The 12,430-nt window shown below is 49.6% G+C and overlaps 1 protein-coding gene across 1 annotated transcript in view; it reads left to right on the top strand.

The window, feature by feature from the left end:
- Nucleotides 1–9,405, top strand: part of LOC104407462 (kinesin-like protein KIF9) — a gene marked incomplete at its 5' end in the record, with an annotated part of 20,338 nt that extends 10,933 nt beyond the window's left edge. Inside the window, 5 exons of the mRNA XM_010016757.1 lie at nt 1,783–1,991; nt 4,145–4,324; nt 5,740–5,855; nt 8,580–8,684; nt 9,298–9,405. Coding sequence (XP_010015059.1) covers nt 1,783–1,991; nt 4,145–4,324; nt 5,740–5,855; nt 8,580–8,684; nt 9,298–9,405 — 718 coding nt within the window. The remainder of the gene's footprint in view (nt 1–1,782; nt 1,992–4,144; nt 4,325–5,739; nt 5,856–8,579; nt 8,685–9,297) is intronic.
- Between the last annotated feature and the right edge of the window lie 3,025 nt (nt 9,406–12,430).

The raw sequence follows: 12,430 nt of genomic DNA, 5'->3' as shown, positions 1-12,430 counted from the left end.
GCTTGGAGCAACCTGCTCTAGTGGAAGGTGTCCCTGCCCATGATAGGGGGTTGGAACTGGAGGAGCTTTAAGGTCCCTTCCAACCCAAACCATTCTAGGATTAATTGGGAAGTCTCTGAAAATTGCAGCTCTCTTTACCCTTTAGTCAATAGCAAAAGTGCAGAGGCATCACATATCCAGCCACAAAACCCCATGTAGTCATAAAAATGGGTCAATGGCTGCAGAAGATCATGGCAAGAGGTACCATCTCAAAACGGAAGAGTGGAAAATGACCGAAACTGGAGCAATGTGCCAATCATCTGCTTGTAGCAAGACAAGAATTTAGCATGGAAGGGCAGCACTGAATTGCATTTCGTTCTGGATGGAGTGGAAGGGGTGAAAAGTGCTAAGGGTACCAAGACAAAGAACTCTTTCTGGGAGAATGGTCTCAACAGCACGAGGCTGTTCAGCTCACAGGAGCTCAGCCAGGGCCCTCCACAAACCAGTCTGGACACTGGTTTTCCCATCATAAACCATCTTTTCTTGCTGAGAGCTCTCAAGCAAGGTAGCTCTCAAGTATTGTGAGCACCTCTATTGCCTGTGCTGTAGACAACCAGTCCTGTCTCGTTCCTGCTGCCCAGGGAGAGCATCACAGTGAGGCTGTCTCAGGAAAATTTACTCCTGAAGCACCTTAAAATGTTACCATGTTCCTCCAAGGTCTCTGCAGGTGGTTTAGTATTAATCTAAAAGTCCTGTGGCTGGCAGTGAAGGCTGCTGTTGCAGCTGTGTAAGGCACAACCCAGAGTGCTTCAGGTAGCTTGGTAGCTGACTGTCAAAGCTGTAGCTGTGGCAGTCTGCCCAGCGGTGGTTGTTTACAGTGCCATGCCAGCAGTTTGGCAGGGAAAGCTGTCACATGCAGCCTTTGAGAAGTCTGAAAATGCCCTGAAGAGGTCAATCAGGGGAAGGCAGTCGTCAGAGTTTTGCTTTGACCAATCTGGACTGAGGAATGTAGAGACTTCTGGCTACCTTCTGCTACCAGATACACCTTGCACACCAAGAACAACCTTATGCAGCACAGAGCAGCATCCATGGGAGTGTGACGTTCCCACAAGGGAGTCTCCTTTTCTAGTGTGGTTTATGTTGAACCAAGAGCTGGTGTTCATGGTGGCACGTTTGCATCATAGAATCACAGAGTAGTTGCCTCTTCTCCAGTCTGAACAAGGCCAGCTCTCTCATAGGAGAGGTGCTCCAGCCCTCAGAGCATCAAAGCCTTTGCATCACATTTCATAGAAAAGTCAGGATTGACACATGCCACTTTGAATTCAGTCTTTCTAAATAGTCAAGGCTTCAAAGCCATGGGTGGCAGCATTGTAGAGCCACCTAATACATGCAGCTGTGGGGTTTGTTGGCAGAGGTGACTGACTGGTCTGTGCTGGGAAACCAGCAAGGAAAGAGCAAAAGCTTTTCTGTTTAACAATAGAGAGGAATAGTAATTATTATTTTTCTGAAAATTCAGACCATGAAAGGTCCACTTTCCAGGGAAGACTCAGTTCTGAGGCATCTCCTAAGGAATGTGGTTTCTATGTTAATAACTCTTCTTCTGGGAATAGTACCGGGGTATACATATGAAGGTTGGTGCAGAGATAGTGCCAGGGTGCAGCTAGCACAGTGAGGTCCTCAAAGGGCGCCTTGAAATACCATCCACAATCTGCAGCTATGGCAACTGTGGACTGTGTCATGCTGCAGGGCAGAACTAACTGACTTCCCCATGTCTGTGTGTCTTTTCTTTGAATTCTGCTGCAGCTCCCCTCCACCCAAGCCAGCAGCATTTGAGATGTTTAAGGAGGAGTATGGAAGTGAGATCAGCCGGATCTTTAAAGAGAACAAAAGCATCCTATATGACAGGAAGAAGAGGAGAAGTACTGTAGCACAGAGGATCAACTCCATCAAGCTTGAGATGGAGAGCATCAAAAAGGCTCTGGAGGCTCAGCAGCAGGAGCGGTGGCAGCAGGGTAAGTTGCTGTGTGGACACTGGCCAGCAAGAATCTGACAGAAGAGGAGAGCTGCTGGTTTCAAAGCAGTTCCGGCAGTGAGACCATTAGACCACCACTGCTGCCTGCCAGGGCCAGGCTTTATGCCCAAGCTCTGCATCTGACTTTGTGGTTTGCCACCTGAGTCCTCCAGCTTTCATCCTCACTGACTCATGCTACTCAGGCTTTACACTGGTGAGGTGAGCTGCAGTCAGGTTGATTCCTCACCCCACACTGACGGATTAGGCAGTGTACTGCTGACTAAAGCAGGTCAGCACGGTGCAGCAATCCTGGGTAGCATGCATACCCTAACTGTGGTGGAGATGCATCTTCTACAGCTTCATTTCATCAGGATTAGAGACTGGTTTAGGCTCCAGGGAGATCTTAGAGCAGCCTCCCAGTACCTAAAGGGGCTGATAAGAAAGCTGGAGAGGGGCTTTTGAGAAGGACAGGTAGAGATAGGACAAGGGGGAATGGCTTTAAACTGCCAGAGGGGAGATTTAGCTGAGATGTGAGGAAGAAGTTCTTCCCTGTGAGGGTGGTGAGGCCCTGGCACAGGTTGCCCAGAGAAGCTGTGGCTGCCCCATCCCTGGCAGTGTTCAAGGCCAGGTTGGACGGGGCTTGGAGCAACCTGCTCTAGTGGAAGGTGTCCCTGCCTGTGGCAGGGGGTTGGAACTGGATGAGCTTTAAGGTCCCTTCCAACCCAAACAATTATAGGATTCTGTGATCTATGAAAGTCAAAATACGAAACTACAAGGTACTAGAGCAAAAAATGGGGTCAGTGCCTTCCTACTTTGCTGTGGCAAGATGTTTGTTAGGTTAAATATGCCTGTATGAGACTAGGAAGTGTGTCAAGTTACATGCTCCCTGCAGCAGGGCTCCCAAGGGTCAGTGCTGTTGCACTCTACAGAGTGGAGAAGAAATGCCTCTGGGCAAGGAGAGAAATCTGAACCAAAAATGGCTTTAGTAGTAGAGCAGCCTAGAGTGCTCTGTGAGGAAGCAGCAGTGGTGTACCTTGCATGTGGGGAGGACAGCAAAACAACTCATTTCTGTGAAACTGCACCTTTAATGGCTACCAGGCAATTAGTGGGAAATAGGAGGTAATGAGGGCCCTGACCAGTGAATGAGGGTCAGAGTGAGACCCAGAGTTTGCTCTGCTGGTTTCCATTTCTCTTCCTCTAGAGATAATTTTATCACCAAGGGGCCTTTTCCCATAGGGTGTGTAGGATGCAAAGCTCTTCTGGATAAATGACAAGCAAATCATATTGAAGTGAGGGTCTGTCTTTTCATGGCTTCTTTTGGGCCTTTGGTCTTTATGATGACATTTACCAACTGGTGATATATTGTGGATGCTGAAAACCACAGGAATAAACTGATTTGAGGGAAATAAAAACTGAGAGATGTTTATCATAGGAAAGTAGCACTGGCTTAAGTGTCCCCAAAGGGCTGACCAGCCCTTTGTCACAAAAACCCTCACCATGGCTGCCTGTGAAGTTTTTCGGTAGGAGGCATAAAAGCCTTGTGTGATACCCTCCAGCGGGCTGTCTTCCTGCAGAGCCTGGTCCCTCATGAATCAGAGAATCACAGCCTGGTTTGGGTTGGAAGGAGCCTTAAAGCTCATCCAGTTCCAAACCCCTGCCATGGGCAGGGACATCTTCCACTAGAGCAGGTTGCTCTAAGCCCTGTCCAACCTGGCCTTGAACACTGCCAGGGATGGGGCAGCCACAGCTTCTCTGGGCAACCTATGCCAGGGCCTCACCACCCTCACAGGCAAGAACTTAATCCTAAAGGTCTTATCTAAATCTCCCCTCTGTCAGTTTAAAGCCATTCCCCCTTGTCCTATCCCTACAGGCTCTTATAAAAAGTCCCTCTCCAGCTTTCTTGTTGGCCTCTTTAGGTTTAACTGCACATGTCTCAGTTCAGGGAGGACTGGTGTCAGTTCAGGAGTTAAGCAGAGATTTCTGCTGCACACCACTCCAGCATTATATTTGTAGCAAGTGTGTCTAAGGAAATGTCAGTTGTGTGGTTAACCTCAGCATAACTGGGTAACTACTGTGTGGTTCAAAGTATAATGACTGTTCTTCATTCTTCTCCACCCTCATAAGAAACCTTCATTTCCTTTTCTTACCCTCCAGGAGAGTATGTTGATGAGAAAGGACACATCATAATTGATGAGAAGGAGTTTTTACTCATTGTGAAGCTGAAAGAGCTGAAGGAAGAGTATAGGTCTAGTTACGCTGAACTGCAGGACCTGAAGGCAGAAATCGAGTACTGCCAGGATCTGGTGAACAAATGCCGGAATAAACTCATCTCAGGTATTGACTTGACAGGGCAGTTTCCGAACAGTCTCCAGTTTAGAATCAGAATCACAGAATGGTTTGGGTTAGAAGGGACCTTAAAACTTGACTGCATTTGGACATTGAGCTGAGTGATTTCCTTTGGTCAACGTGGTGGCTAAGGAACTGCACTGGGCCAGGGCTTTAGCTTGGACTACAGATGTCTCCTCTGTACCCCTGTGAGATTCAGGTTCCAGTGTTGCAGCATGGGTGCCTTGGCAGGAAGCAGAGCATGGTCATTTTAGCGTGTTCCTCATGAGCACCACCCTCATGGTGACAAGTCACACCTCTGCTCAGGGTGATGCATGAGATTTCTGGTGTGCTGCACTGCAGACCACTCAGTTTGAATCTGCTGTAATGGGATTGCGGTCCTGCTGTATTGCAGATTTGTCCTGTCTAATGGAAGACAGTAGGGGTACAAATGCCAGAGGCCCGAACATTTGGATGCTGTGCACATGGCAACACTTGATTTTCTACAAACTTTCCAGAGCACAGCTTGTATCCATCAGTGCATCCCATGCTGAAAAAATATGTGGCTTGTTCCAGGAGATAGACAGGGACAAATCATAAACGTGCAGAATCTTTGCCACCAGTTCCCATTGGATCTGGGTTTGGCCTTTTATGTGTGCTCCAGATATCTGCTGTTTGTTTAAGCACACAGGCAGGGACTCAATATCTGGGTCATCCCTGAGTGAGGAGGTCATCTCAGAGCTAAAACCAGGGAAAAATGTCAGCGCTATTGCATCATGTCCACTGTGCCAAGCAAGAGCAGGGCTCTGTATTTAACCTTTATTTATCTTTCATGACTCCTAGCACAGAAAGCAGCTCAGTTCCCGGTGTCTTCCCTGGCGAGCACAGCCTTTTTCGGGGGCTGCGGGCTCTCCCACTCCATGGGGGAACATGCTAGAGTTGTGGAGCGGAGCACAGCTGCTTCGCAGCAGGTGTCTGGGAAATGCCCAGTATTGATATTGTGTGTTATCACTGGCTATTACAGGATGGAGAAAGCATTTGGAATTGAAATCTGAGCCCCGAATGTGCTGACCACTCAAAATGGCCAGCTCCGGGCGGGATTGCTCCGGGGTGCAGGAGCAGTGCCACCTTGCGGACAGCATCTTGGGCTGCACAAGCCCAGGGAACTGTCCCCAGGGCCAGCCATCACGTCCCAGCCGCCTCACAGACAGCAGAGACAGGCAGCAGTCTGTCTAGGCACAGCCGATGCCAGCTAACAGTGCCCCGTCCTTTTAAACTAGCTTTTCTAATAGTTAAAACTCGAGATGTTGGAGTTCTGAGGTCCCATCTGAGAGTTTAAAAGCACTGAGTTCCTGTCTGATTCAGGGACAGAAGCAATCCGCCCCATCTCTTCTGTCATTACAGCCGCCTGCTTTGCTTTGCAGAGTTCGAGATCTGGTACAACGAGTCCTTCCTTATCCCCAAGGATGTGCAGGAAGCTCTGAATCCCGGTGGCAACATCAGACCTGGAATGATTCCCATAAACAGAGTCATGTGCCTGGTGAGTTTTCCTGGCAGCTCTGCTTATTCTCCCTAATAGCTGCACGTGGCATGGTAATGAGGGCACGACTAAGCCTGTGGGAGGAGGAGGAGGACCCTAAGCAGAGTGGCTGGTATTGAAATGCTATCTGCTATGATGCAGAGAGCAACTATCTGGAGACACATCTTGCTTTCACATTAGCTTTACCATGAAGAGGCTAAAATAGGACAGAGTGATTGAAGTACCCAGTCATCTGCTGACTATCAGGAATCAGGCAGGTTGCCCAGAGGTGCAAGGGGTAGTTAGGAGGCTTGTTTCCAGTTGGTACAGCTAAACTATTGTGTTTTGTGTTGTGGCAACTGGTACGTAGCCAGCCCTCTGTTTAGAAACCACAACTTTGGGGTGCCCAGGGTCTTTTGTTGGTCCTGACAAAGCACATTTCTCTCAAGCTTCTCATTTACCACTCTTCTTTGCGTTATCCTCCTCTGAAGCAATTCCAGGTTTTGTCCTTCATTGTTAAATGTCAGGCTCAAAACCTTCATGCTGTTTGATAGGAATGTGGTGGCAGTGCTTCCACTCTGTCTGACATGACCTGTCGGAGTGAGTCCAGAGGAGGCCAAGAAGATGCTCTGAGGGCTGGGGCACCTCTGCTATGGAGACAGGCTGAGAGAGCTGGGCTTGTTCAGCCTGGAGAAGAAAAGGCTCCAGGGACAGCTTAAAGCAGCTTCCAGTGTCTAAAGGGGCCAACAAGAAAGCTGGAGAGGGGCTTTTGGCAAGGGCAGGTAGGGACAGGACGAGTGGGAATGGCTTTAAACTGCCAGAGGGGAGATTTAGCTGAGATCTGAGGAAGAAGTTCTTCCCTGTGAGGGTGGTGAGGCCCTGGCACAGGGTGACCAGAGAAGCTGTGGCTGCCCCATCCCTGGCAGTGTTCAAGGCCAGGCTGGACGGGCCTTGGAGTAACCTGCTCTAGTGGAAGATGTCCCTGCCCATGGCAGGGGGTTGGAACTGGATGAGCTTTAAGGTCCCTTCCAACCCAAACCATCCTGTGTTTCTATGATTCTGTAACAAAGGAGTGAGATCCCACCCTGGCTGTGAGGGAGAATCAGCCCTTTGTAGGTGTAACCCATCTCAATTATTGCTGCTTAATCTCTGTGGATTGCAGAGAACAGCTAGGGGGGACCAGTCATAGGTCTGTCTCTCCCAGAAGCCCATCCCCATCAAGCAGGGGGCACCCACAGGTGTTTGGGAAAGGGAATAAGCAGGATGTGAGCTGTATGACCCCTTTCCTAAATGCACAGCCCCATTTCTAGTCAGTGTGTAGTGGGGACAGGTGGCTTTGACTTTTTAGAAGGAAAACAGAAAAGGAACTCTTTTGTCTCCAGGTGTCTGATTATTTTGACTGTAAATCTCAGTGAAGTGTTTTCTTACTTCTTTCTAGAAAGGCATGTGATGAGTTTCAAAGATCAGAGACAGGTTCTTCCCATCCTACTGAATTAGTTTCCCTTGAGGGTATGAGTAACAAACATAATGTGATGAAAAAAAAAAGGAGTTATTTTGAGTTTACTTTTAAACAGAATGTTGTGATCTACTGACTGTGGAAGTTTTCAGACACAGAAGCAGATCTGTACAGGAAGGAGCAAAAAAGCCAAACCCCAACCCCCCAGTGAGTCAACAGGGAAACCCCAACTGACTGCTTGAGTCCAGGATGTCCCTCTTTGGGGAAAAAAGGATCCACCACTAGTCACTTCTATCAACCCAAGTTACTCAATGTGTTCAGAAAAACCCCCTTAATGGCTTCCAGCCCTGGATTTCCTGTCATCGCATCAATTATAACCCCAAAGATGAATGAAGCATGCCTTTTAGCAATGCTCTGCAGCTGTGTCAAGTTGCTGATGTTACAGACAGAAATCTTCAGGGGAAGGACAAACAGTGCCCCTTGTAATGTTGCTCAGTGCTTGTTTCTCTTGTTTCTTTTACTGGGCATTTCACTGCAGCTTCCCAGCATCACTGGCCCCACTGAGGCCCATACTGTGCAACCACCTCATTTTTCTCTGGTGGTTTGTTTCCTACTTAGAACCATTTTCCCTCTTCCAGACTGGTTCTTAGTTTCCTGTCCTAGCTCATTTCTTCAGGGTTTGCACCTTTTACTCTCAGCTAGATTCCATTTGGCCACCTGTCTTTTATCACACCAGAATTCCAATGTCACCTTCTCGAGGCTACTCATGAACACAGAAGGTGACCTAAGAATCTGCTAGAACTATCCTCAAATATGGTGTGAAAACATTATACACAAGCTGGTAACTCAAAAAAAAATACACTTAATTCAACCCATGTTCCTCTTCTGTGTGCTTACACCTTCCAAAAGGTTCCCTGAAGAAACACAGGCATGGACATCAGCTAGCTAGCTTGGATCAGTGAGGACCACACTGAAGCTCAGACTTCCTTCGCACTTCAAGATTATTGTGCCGTGGGAGGGAGACTGTCCTGTGGGTAGTTACAGGCAGAGCATGGCTGTGCAAAGACAGCTGGGGAAACTCCGTTTGGGGCTTTACAATTCCAGATGGATTTTGGTTGAAGTCCTACCCAAATCTGCTCACCTAAGGTATAGGAAGAGGCGACTTCTCACTTCTGAGGCTTCGGGGAGATTGGTGAATCGGCATTCAATGAGGCATTGGGATCAGTTGACCCCTACACCTCCAGATGTGTTTTTTTCACATGGAGTAGAGTCTGTCTTTCTGGTGGCAGGAGGAAGACGTGCAGGAGAGGTTCGAGCAGATGCAGGAGACAATGCTGCCGGCCTGCCCAGCTTCAGTCCCCTTCTACAGGGCAAAAATGAGGACTGATCAAAAGGTAATCTCAAGGGGGCCCAGTTCCATATACAGCTGCTGATGCATGTTGGGAGAGTGATTCTGTGCCTCACTGCCAGGTGGAGTATAGGACTTTTCTGGAACAGATGACGTTTTGGCTGTAGCCTGTTGAAAGATGCCAGTTTGGTTCTGTAACTAAGCTCTTTGAAATGTTCTTTGGCTGATGTAAAGGCCCCATCTCATGCTGCTCTTATGCTAAAAAAACAATCTTGGCACCTTTCACTTGGAGTTTCTTCAGGGCTCATTGTAGGATACCACCGAGGCCCTGAGCTTCAAAAAGATCAGGACAGTAACAGGGCTGCACAATCTATCAGTAAGGGGTTTTAAGGAAAACATCTCAAAACCAGCTCTTCAGTGCTCAGGAGGAGCATTTCCCAGGGTTTCTTGTGTCCTCCTTTGAGCCTGCTGGGATCTGCCACTGGTAGAGCAATGCTGGTGTGATGGGGCTTCTTTGGGAAACTTTTTGCAGCACCATTTGGGAAGATTGGGAAAATGGTTTGGGATTTTTTTCCCAGGAAGATGTCTTTTACAGGTGAGAATTCTGCTCTGAAAACTGAGCTCACATTACTGATCCTTTTTTTCTTTCCTCTTGCCAGCACGCATACAGCAAAACCATGTCATCCCTAGAGCAAATGAACAAGAAACCAGGGCTCATCCCAGCTGCTGGGAAGAATAAACCCATGTCGTTTCTGCACGTCACATAGCAGATTTGGGCTCAGCCTGGAACTCATAAGCAACACCAGCTCAGAAAGTGCCTCATGTTCATATCCAAACAGATTTATCAACAATAAACAGTAGGAAAAAAGAACACCCTCCAACTTTTGTGCAGCTAGACTTGCAGTTACTGGTAATCAAACCCACTGTTTAGACAGGCAGCGAGCCAGGGAGTTCAAATAGCAACGCTTGTTTTTCTGAGTGTCTCTGGAAAACAGTGGCACGACAGAAAGGTGTGTTGTGGACAACCTGGGCTGCTTCTGCTCCCCCTCCTCCCCTGTGCCTCCCAGGAAGGAGGAGGGAGGGAAGGGCCTCCCAGGCTTGTTTGTGATAGAGGCTTTGATGCTCTCAAGGTGTATCCAGAGAAGCAAAGTCTAGGTGAGAGCGAATCCTCCCTTGGATGGAAGCAGCCCCAGGGTGTTTGCCTTCCTGGATAGAAGGGGCTGGAGAGGTGCATGCAAGAGAAATGTTTCCATCAGGTGCTGGACGCAGCAGCGTTGATTTATGATACTCTCCCCACTCCAGTGCAGCAGGACTAGGACATTGTTTGCCCACCGCTTTCTGGGAAGGCAATTCAGATCCAGGGTGAGATCATGGTGCCCAGCAACTGGAAAGCTCCAGGGGATACTGTGCTGCTTAGCCAGGCTGCTGTTACCTTTGTCTACGACGTGGAGCGTACTGAAGGCCTGCTGGAAGTCCTCCTCTTCCTCAGCAGACGTGGGAGGCTGCTTCCAACTCGGCACATGCCAGGGGAGTTTGTGTACCAAATATCCAGCCAAAAGAATCCCATCTTCTCCTACTGCTGCCAACGGGCGGCCATCAGTGGCAGCTCCCCCGACAATCCTCTCCATGCCTATACCACAGGCTCTAAGGAGGGATGTATGGATGTGGACCCAGATATACATATATATATGTGCTGTGCCAGCTGCAGGCTTGGCCTAAAGGAACTCTGGGGTCCAGCTCCTCCTTGGAGCTTCCACTGCTTGCCTCTACAAGGAATAAAAGCATCAGCCATGATTTTTGTGTCTACCATGTGTTTCAGGTGGCCCTCGGCCACCACAGCTGATGGGCGCAGGCTCTGGTCTGCATTCGGAGCTCCTGCAGGCAGGAGTTGCTTCTTTATCCCTCTGTGATGTTGTGGAACCCTGAGAGCTTCAAAATTACTTGGGGAGCTTGAAGAATAACTTTGAAAACCCCAAAATGCAGCACCTGTGATCTGTCACTGTCAGCAGTACTCTGGCCAAAGCCTGGCAAATCACCAGGATTACTGGAAAAAACCCTGGCATGTGGCTTGGAGCGATGGGAAGATACTGGCTGGGCCCCACTGAGAGACGGGACAGAGGACAAACAGCCCCCGCTGCTACAACTGGCACCTGCCACAGCAGGAGAATCGCTGGATTCACACATCCCAGGTCAAAGGTTTTCCACATGCTGCCTTCCCATTTACATGAAACTCTGGAAAAATTAATTAGTCCAAGCTGTTTGATTTAATTTGTTGCAGCTCACTCCTCTTACAGTAATGGCACCTGCCCCCCAAGAGTGCTGTGGGTAACAGCCTAGAAATGCCCTTTTCTTGTAATTATCAATTTCCAAAGGCTTATCAAGCTGCTTGAAATTCAACCCAGCCTGAAGTTCCCAAGAAAACTCTTCCACACAAACTGAGCTCCATCCACACCCCCTCTTCTTCCCTGTCATGCTCCCACATGGATGCTGCTCCTGTCCCTCTGGGTCCCTGTGCCACTGCTGCCCACGCTATGGTCCCAAATCTGGAAAAAACAAAGCAAGAAATGTCAGTATTGGATGATGGAAGTGTCGTTTGGAGGCTCCTGTGTGAGTGGGAAGGTCCTTACACCCTGAAAGCAGGCAGGTATCCTGGAGTACTCCCACACTGTCTCATTGAGCTCTCCCTGGGGTTTGGGAAGTTGGTGAAATAAAGTAACCAGTGAAAGGACAAGAAGAGGTTTTAGCAATTTTTGGGTGTTTATGCAATTTTTGGGGGTGTTTCTCTCTGAAATGTGCCCTGGGCAGAAGCACCATCCCGGGGTTGGGGAGACCTGGGTGCCCCCTTAGATCAGGGGAGCAGCACGGGCACAGGAGAGCAAGGCTGGGGGCCTGGTGGAGGTTTGGGGGTGCTTGTGTCCTTGGTGTGATCCCAGGGGTGCCTGTGGTGCTGGGAGAGATCCTAGGGTTGTCCTGGGGTGCTGGTGATCCCTTGGTGCTTGGAATCCCAGAGGTGTGGTGCCAGTGTCTGGGGGTGTGTGGGTGATCCAGGGGTACTGGTGATCCTGGATTGCTGGTGCCCTGGGGTATGGGAGATCTCAGGGGTGCTGGTGATCCCAGATTCCTGTGGTGCCTGTGTCATGGAGGTGATCCTTGTGTGCCATGGGTGATCTGGGGTGCTGGGGATCCTACACTGGTGATACCAGTGAGATCCTGGTGTGATGCCAGTGATCCTGGGGAGAAGTCATTGAGCCTGTGGCTAATCCCAGTGTAGTCCTGGTGATCCCAGGGAGATTTCAGTGATCCCATGGCTGACCCCAGTGTGGTCCCAGTGACCCCAGGGAGATCTTGGTGATGACATGGCTGATCTCAGTGTGGCCATGGTGATCCCAGGGGTGATCCGGTACAATCCCAAGGAGATCCCGGTGGTGCTGCGGCTGACCCTGGTGTGGTCCTGGTAATCCCAGGTTGATCTCCTTGATCCCATGGCTGATCCCAGTGCAGTCCCAGTGATGCCAGGAAGAGCTCCTTGATTCCATGGCTGATCCCAGTGCAGTCCCAGTGATCCTGTGGAGATCTCGGTGATCCCACAGCTGATCCCAATGCAGTCCTGGTGGACCCTGGGGGTGATCCCGTCAAGATCCCGAGAAGATCCCGGTGGTACCGCGGCTGATCCCGGTGCGGTCCTAGTGATCCTGGGAGATCTCGGCGATCCCGCGCTTATCCTGGTGTGTGGTGTGGCCCTTGTGATCCCGGGGGAGCTCCCAGCGATCCTGCGGGTGATCCCAGTGATCC

This window comes from Nestor notabilis, unplaced genomic scaffold (genome assembly GCF_000696875.1).
Source record: "Nestor notabilis isolate BGI_N333 unplaced genomic scaffold, ASM69687v1 scaffold5566, whole genome shotgun sequence".
NCBI lineage: Eukaryota > Metazoa > Chordata > Aves > Psittaciformes > Psittacidae > Nestor > Nestor notabilis.
Note: the sequence above shows the minus strand (reverse complement) of the source record. Positions and strands in the feature narration are given on the sequence as shown.